Raw genomic sequence first — 13,326 nt, 5'->3', positions numbered from 1 at the left:
AAGGATGGACGTTGAATCAACTAAAACAGTCTGATACGACACTGATGCATTTTAATTAAACTTAGAATTAATCCAGTAAAAATAGATGTGGAGGCCACCATGGTGCCTGCCATCTTGAATACAGTGGTCAAGGTGGACATCGCTGCTCCGCCTGATTGCACTTTATCTATGTGACTAGAGACCGGCCACATGTGTAGTAGGCCTTATAACTTACTGTTAATGTAAAGATCAGAAATAGCTCTTTCAAACTCTATATGACTAGTTAACATTTGTACATGTATAATTGAATTATATCTTTCTCATTATGCCTCCCCCTGCAATATTTCCTCACCTCAAGCTTTGTCTCCTAAACTGAAGTCAGGGCTGTAACACACAAAAACATGCATAAACATGTTTATTTACTTCTGATATTGTTGCAATTATGTAGTGTCAGGAGATCAGACAAGTGACTTTCCCGTCTTCAAACAGGGAGCCGGCTAAACAGCGACAACAGCTGGTTATAAGTTAAGATTATGCCAGCTAATGGTATGCTTGTGTGTCCTAAAAGCCTCTGATAAGCAGTTTTATTATATTATTAGGTCCTGACAGTTTCTGTGTCTGAGTTCAGCAGTGTTAGACGCACTTCAAATTATGTTTCCTAACACCGGCTAACAGCAGCTAACAGCAGCTAACAGCCGTTTAGTATATAGTAGATTTGAGTGCTAACAAATTCAGTGCTAACTCAGATATGTTGATAACAGGAGGAACTTAGAGGAGGCATCTGCATCTTCATGGGCCTTCACCAGAGTGGCCGGGCTGTGGCAGGATGTGGGCGGTGACCCCACACACAGAAGTCCTGTTGTTCCATAAATATTTAAGACTCAACATTGGTTAACAGATTTTTATGTATTTTCCTGACATTCTGGTCCATTTGTTAAACACAAATGTATTTCAGTATTGAGTAAAATAGATCACATTTTAAATAAATAAAAACTTGTTACAATTTTTTTTAATCACATTCCTGATGGTTTTCCTTTGGTGGAAGAGCAGATGTTTTATAAGCAGAGAGCAGAAATCAGACAAACAGCACTATGAAAAGGGTTTCTGAGAGAAGAAGTTCCAGGTATTTTGGATAGAAAACCTTTTCTCTGTGTGCATCCTTGCCAGTTCCCTCCTTTGAAATGTAAAAAAACCCAACTCCAAACCCGAAGCCCTTCCTGTTTTCCTAGAAAACTTCAGAGTCACAGGCTTTCCTTTCTCTTTCTCCGTTTTCCCGTCTCCTCAATACAAAATACTTATAGATAAAAAACATGCTCAGATAATTGAAGAATGAGACAAAACGTGCCTTTATGTCGGTTTGTTTTATTAGTTTTTGACTACTTTTTAATGTAAATGTTTAGCTGCATTTTGGTAATCAAGGGAAAAAAGTTTTGAAGTTTAGATATACTAAAATATATAAGCATATATATCAATGTAAAATATTTTAAATTCATTACATTAAGAGGAGAAATACCAGACATTTAAAGTTACACAATGCTGTGTTGCACTTTCCATTTGTGTTAATAGAAGATAAGCAAATTTGAACTTTGCAGTTAAATTTGTTAAATTTGATCCGGTTTCTGTCCAATTGCTAATTCAGGCACTTCATATCCACTGAGCCAGTGATGACCGGGTTAGGTTAACCAAAGATTCAGATGGAAATTTCTCTTCTTTGGCAAATGTAATTCTTGTAACTGAAGAAGTGCAGAAAGGGGGTTTCAAAGGTAGCACTGACTAGTTTGTGACCCATCGTGTGTTTAGCATGTCCAACCTCACCCTAACCAGGTCACTGAAGACCTGGTGCATGTTGGGAGGTATAACGAGTACGGTGGCACGATGCTAGAGTTTCAAGCTCGATACTATGGGGGAAAAAGAAGCTTCCTTTAACTGCTTCCTTATTCACAAGGGGTCTCTATAGCGGATGGAGACAGATCAGCATATCATTAGTATCAAATACTATATGAGTAACAGTAATAACAGTAATAATAACACTAAAGTAATACAATAACCAACAAGGTTTACACACATGAATCTACGGTCTAATTTAGGATTTAAAAAGAAGCTGACACACCTGACATCAATGTTTTTTCGGGGGTGAAAGCACGAACACTGAGATTTCTGGTGTGTCTTCCCACGATGCCAGCAATTAAGCAGTAATTGCAGGGGAATGGGTTTAAAATTCCTCAGTATTTTAATAAAAACGCAGACATTTGTTTAATACCACAAAAGAAAGCGATGTGGTGCATCGCCCACTAATCTGCAAACTTATTTAAGATGTTCAAAGTGTCGCTTTTATTTTTTTCAGTGCTTTCATTTCATTTTCTCTGAGCAGCTCAGCTTTACTTCCAGAAACATATCGATAAATTCCTTCGGCATTAGAGCGGCCATCTCCACGGCTGTTTCTTCTTTTCTGGATGCGACCTAATTTTTTGTTTTGTTCTTAATTTAATTTTAATTTATATTTAGATACGATTTCCTGCTTACGGGTCCTTCTTCAAAAGCGGATTGCCTGCTTGCATGTGCATGTGTGTGTCTGTGCATGTGTGTATGTGTGTGTGGTGACGTGTACATTTATTGGGTGACCACCCGGCTTGTCCAGAGTACGCTTGTCTCTACGGCGATAACTCTTACCTGTTGTTATGCCTCCTCAACTCTTCTTGTTAACATGTTTGTGTGTGTGTGTGTGTGTGTGTGTGTGTGCGCGCGTGTGTGTGTGTGTGACTTTGTGTGTCCTAGACAGATGGATGATGTATTATGTAAAACAAAGTGATCCCAGTAATGGCCTGTTTAGCTGCCACCCTGACCAACACCAGCATCTCACACACACACACAGTTACACACAAAAACCCACACTTACACACACACTCACACACACAGAGTCCCTAGACAGCCTGTCTGTAATCGAACTCTGGAGAGGCTCAGCGGTAACCACATCTATAACGCACCCTGGAGAGAGATGCTGGGCGAGTGAAAAGAAAGGCAAACTAGGACAGGAGCGCGGAGAGAAGGAGCGCGCGTGGGAGGGAGAGTGGAGGTGGTTCTCTTGTCTTAAGGTTGCCCTCGGAAAGCATTTATCTTCCAGGGGAGATGCAGAGAGGAAGTGAACGCCTGATTGGATGGCGCTGGCTGAGGAGGAGTATTTTAATATGCTATCCTTCGTTTTAGTGCCCACACATGAAAGTATAAATAGCCCGCACACGTACGTATGCATAGGCCGCTGGTAGGTGTGGGGTGTTGTGTGAGAAAGAAGGGGTGGGGGGGTGACAGAGGAAGATGAGAGGCCGCTGAATGATTAAACGTCCTCGGCAACATGATGCAAATGATCCTTATTTGTACAATCGAAGCAGCTCAGTGATGTGTGTGAATACTCTCAGCCAAGACTGACTCAGAAAACCACAAAACTCAAGACATTTTTTTGCACATTGAACTGTGAGGCCAACTTTTTCCACTTCGAGTATGATACCGATACCTTGACTACAGCGGTCTGCTGGCAATGACCTGATACCAGTACTGAATTAATAAGCTGTGTTCATATCTGTGAGGAAAAGACTTGGAATGATTCTTTATCTGTAACACAACGTCAGGCTACTTTCTTTTCCTAACAAATAAATACATATGCATATAACAACAGGCACAAAGCAAACACTTTAAACAATAAAAAAAACTGCATTCATCTAATTTACTCATTCTTTTCAGCTCAGTGTGGGAGTCATTAAGCTCCTGCATGCTGTTTTTCCTGCTCCTGCACACGTCGCACGTGGACCTGACAAGAGACAACCAAAGTTAAATAATAATTTGAACATGACGGGATGTTACGTTATCATAAATGCACTGAAAGGTTCCCAGCAGGTGTTACACTGGACCAGCCTGCCTGTAGTTTCTGCTTCGTGTAATGTGTCTCTGACCGAACATAACCGGCGAAAGTGAACGAGCGAGAAAGAGAAACAAAAACAATGTCGCGTCAGCGCTTCTCAGTCATGTCGACTCACTTGACTCACAGTTTGCAGTTAAGTTAAATGGTTTATAAACAAACAAAGACAAGCTGTTGACATAGCGAGCGTGGAAAACGCTCCAAACTGCCAACCCTTTGCTGTTAACTTCCTCCGAGCTCTGCTGCTACCTGCTGCTGACCTGTGGACGGTATACAAGGAAAACACTGAATAGATTGGCACGTTGTCACTGATCCAGCTCTTTAACACCAGACTGTTGCATCATTAAGATTACATTTTGCGCATATACTTGTGACTAGAGTTATTGTAGCTTTATGTTTTCCTTTAGTTTCATATTTTTCTTCAGCAAAAAACAAATTAAAAAAACACAATCAGCTGCAGCAGATTTATATAACAAAACAAGTATGTTTATAAAATAATAAGATAACAATATAAATTTATAAATTCCTCTTTTTTCCTCATCCCCTTAATTTTCCTGCTTCGATTTGTTGCTCATACCGAGGCTCATGGCTGGTAGCTCAGTCTGAGCACTGGTTAGCTGTAGCCACTTTTCCTTTGTTAGCTTCTTTAAAAAGATTAAGTGTCTCACTAGGTTTGCTGTTGTACACATTTTCACACCGTTTACTTACCTGTGCCAGTGTGTGTGTGTTCCACATGCACGAAATGGGCCAACTCACAATCAGTCATATGGAAGGCTGACCGGCTGGTCACTGGTCATGGTGGAAAACACTGGAAATTGGCTGATTAAGTCATGTGGACATCAGTAAACATAACACACAAAATCCCTCTAATGCCTGCTGTGTGAATAAAATTGAAAATGATTTAAAGTAAAGAGCTAAAGACATTTTCTATAATTGTTTTAAACTAGTTATATGGAAAGGGCCGGTCTTTGTATAGTAATTTTCTAGTCTGATCATAATGATCACGCCATGACATCACAAGAACTGTTTGCCTTTTCACACATTTTCACACGACGTTTTATTCTCAGCACTTAAGAGCCTTATCTAGCTTCCATCCACACCTATGGCCATTTCAAAATCACCAGTTAACCTCACATGGATGTCTTAGGACTGTGGGAGGAAGTAGAGGAGAGAACCCACACAGGCTGTGAGGCGACAGTCCAAATCAGATAAGATAAGATGACCTTTATTAGTCCCACAGGTGGGAAATTTGTTTAGTGCTCTGCTGCACATCCCTCTTTGGTAACCATCATCACCTTGACTGTTTTTCTTTCCTCTGCAGCTTCAGGAACCAACGAGAATGAGGAACGCGTGTTTCGCGAGAGGATCGGCCCTCGCCGGCGACAGGGCGCCGTCCGTAGGCGCGTCCATCAAGTCAATGGACACAAGTTCATGGCCACCTACCTTAGACAGCCGACCTACTGCTCACACTGCAGAGATTTCATCTGGTGGGTGAAACATCTATCGCATGTATCTGACCATCGCTTGCTGTGATGCCACTGAAATGCTGACTCCTCTGTGTGTGATCTGATAGGGGCGTGCTGGGGAAGCAGGGATACCAGTGTCAGGGTGAGTACTTTTCTCCGGCAGACTCCAATTTCTCAAGTAACATTACGCATCATTTATTATTCAAACATGAGAACACAAGAGGGATTTCATGTTGCTGAGTGACAGCTGTGATTTGGTCCCACGCCATCACCCCAGAGCCACGCATTTACAGCGTTACACGAGCAGAAAATGAAGCATAATAGTATTAAAAATTACATGCACGGGCTTTTTTTCTTCTCTGTGCTTGCAAACATCCTAAAAATTCAGCTTGAACTCGTAGTGTTATTTAACAGACTCTTTAGGGTACTTCATTACTTCACTTCATAATGCACACTGTGGAGGTGCGGGTGGAAGATGTTATGCAGCTTAGCGGTGGAAAAGGTGAAGGTGGAGTGGTTGAATCTGCGCAGCCAGCAAAAGTTGTGCCTCTTACCTTTGCTTTAATGTGAATGCAGTTTATCTGCTGTTAACCTCACATTTGTGGCAACTTTAAAGAGTTTTAAAAATCCTCAGAGTCTGTGAGTACTCTTCCTGCCAGGTTTATACATTAAACATTAAATACTTGTGTATATTTTCAGCATTTCGCATCGTTTTAACCCAGTTTTATTTTAAAACTCGAATGATATTCACCATATTCGTATTACTAATACTGTCGGTCGTTCAACCAATGAGAATTTGGTCAGATGGGAGCAACTAAAAGTCAAAACATTAAATAACTGAGTCATTAATGAAGAATGAAGAATGAGTTCAACAGTTCAGCCCGTCCATCTGGAGTCTACAACCCTACCGAGGCCTGTGCTGAAGTAATTTGGTCTTTGATAAATAAGCCTTAAATCCATTCATCTGGTACGCCAACTGGACTTCCTGGATCATATTTCATTGTCTCACCTGTAGTTTAAACAGCATGCCTCTATCAACACAGCTGTCTGTGGTTAAACGCGGTGCATTTCTTTTTTCCCCTGGTTTAAATATGTAATCATAATAAAGATATTTTGATAACAAAATAGTCTTTAGGTGTTTAAATGATTCTCTGCGCAGCAGGTGGTTGAGCTATGCAGTTTTCATTGACGCATATGGGCTCAAATTTCACTCGAACCAAAGCATCTTTTTAATGTTTCATGTGGGTTGTTTTTGTTTTGTTTTGTGACAATACGACAGTACACCTGAGTGCATCCTGTAAAGATAGAAGAAGGGAACAGAAGCTAATCATGTGCTTCTGCTGACGTGTTGCTTATACTGCACAGTCTGTGTAGACTAATCGTTGCTTGTGAATATGAAAGTAATGGATATTAACAAAGAAAAATGGAAACTAATTCTGTTTTTGCTGAATTATCCATTGTTAATGTCTCCTAGTGAGTTGTGCTGCCTATGAAAATTCTTCTGTTTGTGCTTTTTATTCATTTAACCTTCATTCATTCATTTAACCCAGAAAATGTAACTCCCACGATTAAAATCCCTTTCGGCTAAGATAGGAAGCAGCTCAGTCAGCAGGCTAATAGTACCTGCACAAATATGGATAGATAGATATACACAAGTTAAGGAATATATTGTTAAATAATCAATATTCAGCTACTCTTCAAAGTCTTTTTTGTGTTAGATTTGTAGGCCTAATCGAGGTCTTTCTCATTAATGAAGAGAAGCGCAGAGGATGTGTGGCTGTCAGTGGTAATGTTCACTCACCCACATTCTGTTGTAGACTGTAATTATTTGTAATTTTAGTTAGTTGCCTTTTCATATTGATATTTAAAGTGGGTCTACCACATCTTTCAGGATTGGTCGGCAGTGGCACGAAGAAGTGTGTGGCTGAATTGCAGTGCTTTGTTGAACTACACTTGCCTCCCAGGTCATACTTACTTTTGTGTAAATATGATCTGAGATATGATAAGAACGGATAAGTCTTTCTTATAGCTCACTGTTTGTTTGCAGCTGGAAAACTCAGATTAACACACTTTAAGATAAAGCTGATGTCCCTCTGCCTCTCACACATCTGTTGTTCAAAACAAAAATGTGTTTATTTGACCAAGATTGTGTGTGAATGCCTTTTAGTGTGCACGTGTGTCGTCCACAAACGCTGCCATGAGCTGATCATCACCAAGTGTGCCGGCATGAAGAAGCAGGAGGACACACCTGAGGAGGTATACACGTCTGCAAACATTCAGCTGCACGGACTTTGCATGAATGAGAGGATTTTTAGTGGCCCTCAGTTCATTATTTGCTAACTAAAGGCTCAACTGAAGTTGATTAATTATTTTTATTCATAAATCATAACATACACAGACAGTGTGAAGAGTACATATGAAGATAGACCAAGTACTTGAACCTTGTGCGCTGCCTGTACTGTCAACTATTTTAAATGGTTATGTTAGCCTAACCCCAGCAATAGAAATACAAATGATCTTTTAATACTTTTTCTACAGCAAGAATGCACATACATCTCAGGTCGTGTTTGCTCTTGTGCATTGAAAAAAATTCACTTTAATTTGACTTAATTAGCATTATTTTACTTTTTTTTAAATTAAACTTGATTTTATTGTTATTTTAAATGCTGATCCTCACAGTTTCAGAGAGTAGGAATCATGAAAGAAACACTGAATATGAACAGAGACGGTCAACATTCAGGCCACTGATGACTAAATCTATTGCTTAAAGTAATGTGTGTAAGAACGCTCCTCTGGTAATGCCACCCTGACCTCTCGTTAATGCCCCCGTGTGTGTGCCTGTGTGTTCTTCTGTGTGTGTCTCCCTCTGCAGGTGGGCTCACAGCGGTTCAGTGTTAATATGCCCCATAAGTTCAGTATCCACAACTACAAGGTCCCCACTTTCTGTGACCACTGCGGCTCCCTGCTGTGGGGCCTCATGAGGCAGGGCCTGCAGTGCAAAGGTGAGTTTATGAGCAGTGGGGAATTTACATGAGAGCCCACGGGGAAACATCATGTCAACCCAGGTGCTCATATTTGCATGGTAAAGCCACATGATGTAAACAGGGATGCCACGAGGAACAGTGTTTTCATTACATCTGTTAAAACTTGATAACAAATGAAAAATTAGTGCTTTTTTCCCATAAAAACAGTGTTAGACCTTTGCTATAGACTCTACATACTCACATAGAATTTGTTTTTAATCTAATTTTCAGAGGTATCCTCAAATAAAGTCCACCACTTGTACTTGTTTTTTGTCATGCAAAAATGGCTTCCTTGCTCTGAACTTGTGTTTTATACTAAATGTATTTTAAAGAATATACATTTTTAATTTGCAGATTAATTTCTGTATTTTCAAAGTAAAATGCCTTTAATGAGCACTTGGGTTGTAGTAGCTGGAGACATGGTTTATGTGTTTAATTTTCACATTTTCTTTTTTTTTTTACAGTGTGTAAGATGAATGTGCACAGGCGGTGCGAGACCAATGTAGCTCCTAACTGTGGCGTGGACGCCCGAGGAATCGCCAAGGTCCTGTCTGACCTGGGAGTCACACCTGACAAGATCTCCAACACTGCACAGCGTAGGAGGAAGGTAACAAGCCGCCCGTGTCAGGTCTTTACTGGATTTTTCCTTTTTCTTAAGGACATGGCTTCTAAATACTGCTCATCTGCTGCGTTTTCTTTAGGCCTACCACTTAAGTTGTCCTCCACTTGTCCAGTTTCCACAAAAATCCCCTTCTTAGTGCAAAAATATTACTTTTTGCCCGTCAAACTGTGCTATCTTTGGTACTTCTGTAGATTCAGTTAAAAAAATGGGAAGAAATTATGTATTTGTGCAAATGGCTGTTAGTAAAAGGTTGCTGAAAATATGACTGCAAATTGCAGACACAGCACCGTGTGAAGGCTTCACAGTGTGTGCTTGTTTGTAATAGTGGAGAAATAGGAAGATAATATGGGAAAAGACTTGTTTCAGTCCTTATAGAGAGAAATACCGTTGTCATGTATGTACAGGGGTGAGCTCGAGTTCTACCCGAGGAAATAAACTCCAGCACCTCAGATGTGCACAGAAGATGCATTTGGGACTTTTCCCAGGCTGTAGCACCGTCCCTGAGGCCGGCAGGTTAACCTGTGGAGTCACACGTATAATGTGCTAATTAAGGAGCTTCATTAATTAAGGAGCTTGCTGGTTCCTTCTTTTTTCCAGTGTTTGTGGGAAGCTCAGCTAACCGTCTGTTTTTCATCATTGTGTGATGCACATCTTTGCATTTTACTCCTAAGGCATCTCAAAGGGTGTCCATCTATTTGTCCAACTACGCATCTCAAGCTTTTCTCTGAATGTGTTTCTGTTACCGTTGGATGAAAAGCACAAGCTTTTTTCAGACTCGGGAGTATCAGTTTGGGACGTTGTTCAAAGATGTCCTCACTCACACGCGGCACACAACGGCAGGAGTCGGTTTCAGATGAGTTCTCACTCCTGTAAATACTCCGCGTGGTTTGGGTTAGGGAGAGCACACAGGAGGCAGGACACATGACGCCCACTCGCTCGCTGTGAATTCACCGAGCTATTACCTGCTTTATTCTTACACTGGGTCAATCAGACATCACACAGACTTTGTGTGGGAGCGACTGCGTTGCGCATTTGTATTCTCACGTGCTCCCGTGTTTAGTAATGCCTTTAAAAGTTCAGGCCTGCGTTGGACGTGTAAAAAGCAGCTTTAAAGCTCCGATTTTCAACGGAGAAACTTGGATTCACCTCCGTGACTCGTGATTCAGGAAACAGATTTTTAGAGGTCAGCCCAAAGGCACGGCCATGTTGACTCTCTCTGTGTCTCTCTCTTTCTTCAGTTGACTCCAGGGCAGGACCCTCCCCAGTCTCCTCCTGAGCACTCTCAGACTGAGGAGAACAGCTTCAGCCAGCCAGCTGTCCCCACCTCCCCCTCACAACAGGGTAACACGGCACACACACACACACCAAAAAACACACACGCGACACCAACAAAAAGACGTTTAAAAGCCCGCTTCGAGATGGGTACGGCAGGGGGGCGGTTTAATGTGTTAATTCTACCAGCGAGGGGTAGTCATTCCATTTCAGCGATAATATTGTTGCTGCTTTTAAAAAATAAGTTAAATGTTATTGTTTTTTTCTTTCTCTCTTTTTTTTTTCTTCTAAAAACAAGCTAAAATTGAATTATCCCTCCACCGCCCACCACCATTTGCTTGTCACAGTTAGTCATCGCATTATCACACTTTGCAAGCTGAGAAATAAAAAAGTTAACTTTCTCTTTGTGGAAGTCGTCCCATCTTTTTGTCCTCGTCGAGCCAAACGCCGATGACAACGGCGCCGCTCGCTGCTGTTATTTAATCGCCCTGGTCCGGGGAGTGAATCATCCCAGGTTTTAACAGAGGATGTTATCATGTTTTGTTTTGGGTTTTTTTCAAAGTTTATTGAAAAGCAATCAGTAACAAATGTGTAATGCTTCTAAACAGCTCTTATTTCCGTATAATTGAGTTGAACGCTGACAGGAAAAAAGAGAAAAGGCAGCCAGCCTGTTTTTGCTGATGTCTGATCTGCTTTTCCGATGACACCCACAGACTTGGCAGAGTTGGATCGCCTGCAGGACGCGCTGTCACTCGACCAGCAGGGACCCCAGCACTCCTCCTCCTCTTCCTCCTCCACCACCTCCTCTTCCTCGTCCTCCTCGGCAGCCAGGCAGAACGGAGAGAGCCAGAGGAGGAGCCTGAAGGATTTCAACTTCATCAAGGTTCTCGGCAAAGGCAGCTTCGGCAAGGTGGGAGAGCTCAGAGGAGGCGGGCGAGGGGGATGTTTATTTGTTTGTTCCTCGTTATGTTTATAATTAAACTGTTTTTTTTTTTTTAAATCAACAACCAGTTCACGGGGTTCCCATTATTCATAACAGCTGAATTATCAGGGGAAGTGAATAATATCAGGGGAGCAAAATAGACTCATGTGCATTGCATTGGATTCAGGCACCTGCTTTTATTTATAATTTAAATGCAGTGCTTTGTGTGCAGTTTAGATTTTTCTGCTTATTGTTTTCTTTTTATGGGGTGCAAAATTAATTGGTACCGTGTTGATACAATGTCCAGCAGCAGGTCACTGTAAAACCTTTGTATAGTTACTGTAGGTTACCTGCCCAACACCAGATGGTAGGTTAGAGACTAGCTGGTAAATATATTGGAGCTTTGAGCAGATAAAGAGCCATTTGTTTCAATCATCAGCTGCTAGAGACCAAAAACAGAGCCAGACTCAGATAATATTGTTAGATTCATAATTTTTATCACTGTAAACCCCCTCTTGCGTTTTATAATACACCGACGAGCTAAAACATTATGACCACTCACTGGAGTGATTCATGTTGATGATCTTACACCTATTGCAGTCTGTGATTGAACACGATGAATCTGAGCAAAACTGACAAAGCCAGACGACCCAGTCTGAGTAACGAGCCGAGCCAGTTTCCCATTGTCTGGCACAGTGGGAGGACTCGCATTTCATTGGACCACCTTTAACTTTGTTGCATTGTGGCGTCGTTTTGAGAAGCTTGTGCAATGTCACTTCATTTATTTTCATTCAGATATGCATCAATTGTTCACCCCAGAGCTCCGTCTCTTGGAGATGTGAGAGTCGGGACCCCTGGATAAAGTCTGCTCCAACATGTAGATTTTCAGTGGGGTTCAGAGCTGAACTCTTTCACAGTTTCAGCCTAACGATTCCTGTCATTGCAATCTTGGAACGCGGCTGTGCTGTCGGGAGAAAAAAATCAGTTGATGAAAAATGATTCAGTCTAATCAGGTAGTCAGCTGGCCCAATGTTTTCAGGCACATAACATTCCTCAACCTAGACCTGACCAGCTGACGCAAACCCAGATCATAACACTGCTCCCACAGGTTTCATCGCTTCATCCACCTCTCCTCTTACTCAGATATACTGATCGCTCTGGAAAACAGATTAAACATCCAGATTCCTCAGACCATGTCACCTTTTTCCACTTTTTACAATCTGTTTGCTTCCCAGCAAACCGAAGCCTTTTTTCTGATTTGCTTTATTGATAAGCGGTTTTGTTAGGCGTACACAGCCGTTTAGCCCCGATCCATTAAGCTCTCTTCACGTTGTTGAAATGCTCTTATTTCCCTTTCCTTTTAGCGCTCGAGTTCAGCAAAAGTCAAAGGGGTGTCTGGTCGCAGTTATTCAAGATTACTTCCTGATTACATTTCTTCCTCAAAGATGATGTTTCACCACTATCCTTCCGGGTTGTCAGTAATGCCTTTGGCACTTCTTAACCTAATTTTAGAGGTTTCAGCAGTCTTCTTTGTTGTGTTCTTTGCTTGATGCAGTAACTTGACCCTTCTGAAACGAAGAAGCATCTTTTCCAGGACCAGAGGAGATGTCTTCCGATATGGTGGTTTGGAGAAAGAAGAAGTTACTCACTGTTGCAGACCTGAAGCCTATTAATCACTGCAGTAATTATCCAATAGAAGGCTCTTACCTATGTGCTTACTAAATCCAGGTGGTGACCTTTTTGTTTTTTTGGTGAGGCAGTGTATTAAAAACAAGGGAGAAAATCACAAGATATTCAAAACAGAGAAACATTAAAAAATTATGAAAGACTCTTTAAAACAGAGACAATGAGAAAAGGTGTGAAAAAGAAACAAAGAGGTATAAAAAAAATAAAACACTTGTGAATAATAGAAGCAGAAGGCTAATTAAGGATTAAGGAAATGGGCATCTGCTCTTTATCTACCTAGGATACTAACTGTGCTTGAACCTACTATGAAAAGCACGTGCGGGACGTAACTTGGAACCAAAGCGTGCGAGTTGTGCCAGCGCACCAGGACGCCTAATCCTCACCTTAAGTAACAAGCGTTTGAAGCGTCCTGTAGTAGGCATTACTGCATTACTTGTGTGCGTTCT

At 41.4% G+C, this 13,326-nt stretch overlaps 1 protein-coding gene across 1 annotated transcript in view; it reads left to right on the top strand.

Moving 5' to 3' along the window:
* LOC116328797 (protein kinase C epsilon type-like) overlaps positions 1-13,326 on the top strand; it is a 50,164-nt gene that overhangs the window by 29,606 nt on the left and 7,232 nt on the right. The window contains exons 3-9 of the mRNA XM_031750677.2: positions 5,211-5,376; positions 5,463-5,497; positions 7,523-7,611; positions 8,228-8,357; positions 8,843-8,985; positions 10,239-10,341; positions 10,986-11,182. Of these exons, the coding sequence (XP_031606537.1) occupies positions 5,211-5,376; positions 5,463-5,497; positions 7,523-7,611; positions 8,228-8,357; positions 8,843-8,985; positions 10,239-10,341; positions 10,986-11,182 (863 nt within the window). The remainder of the gene's footprint in view (positions 1-5,210; positions 5,377-5,462; positions 5,498-7,522; positions 7,612-8,227; positions 8,358-8,842; positions 8,986-10,238; positions 10,342-10,985; positions 11,183-13,326) is intronic.

This window comes from Oreochromis aureus, linkage group 8, assembly GCF_013358895.1.
Source record: "Oreochromis aureus strain Israel breed Guangdong linkage group 8, ZZ_aureus, whole genome shotgun sequence".
NCBI lineage: Eukaryota > Metazoa > Chordata > Actinopteri > Cichliformes > Cichlidae > Oreochromis > Oreochromis aureus.
This window is presented reverse-complemented; position numbering and strand designations above follow the sequence as displayed.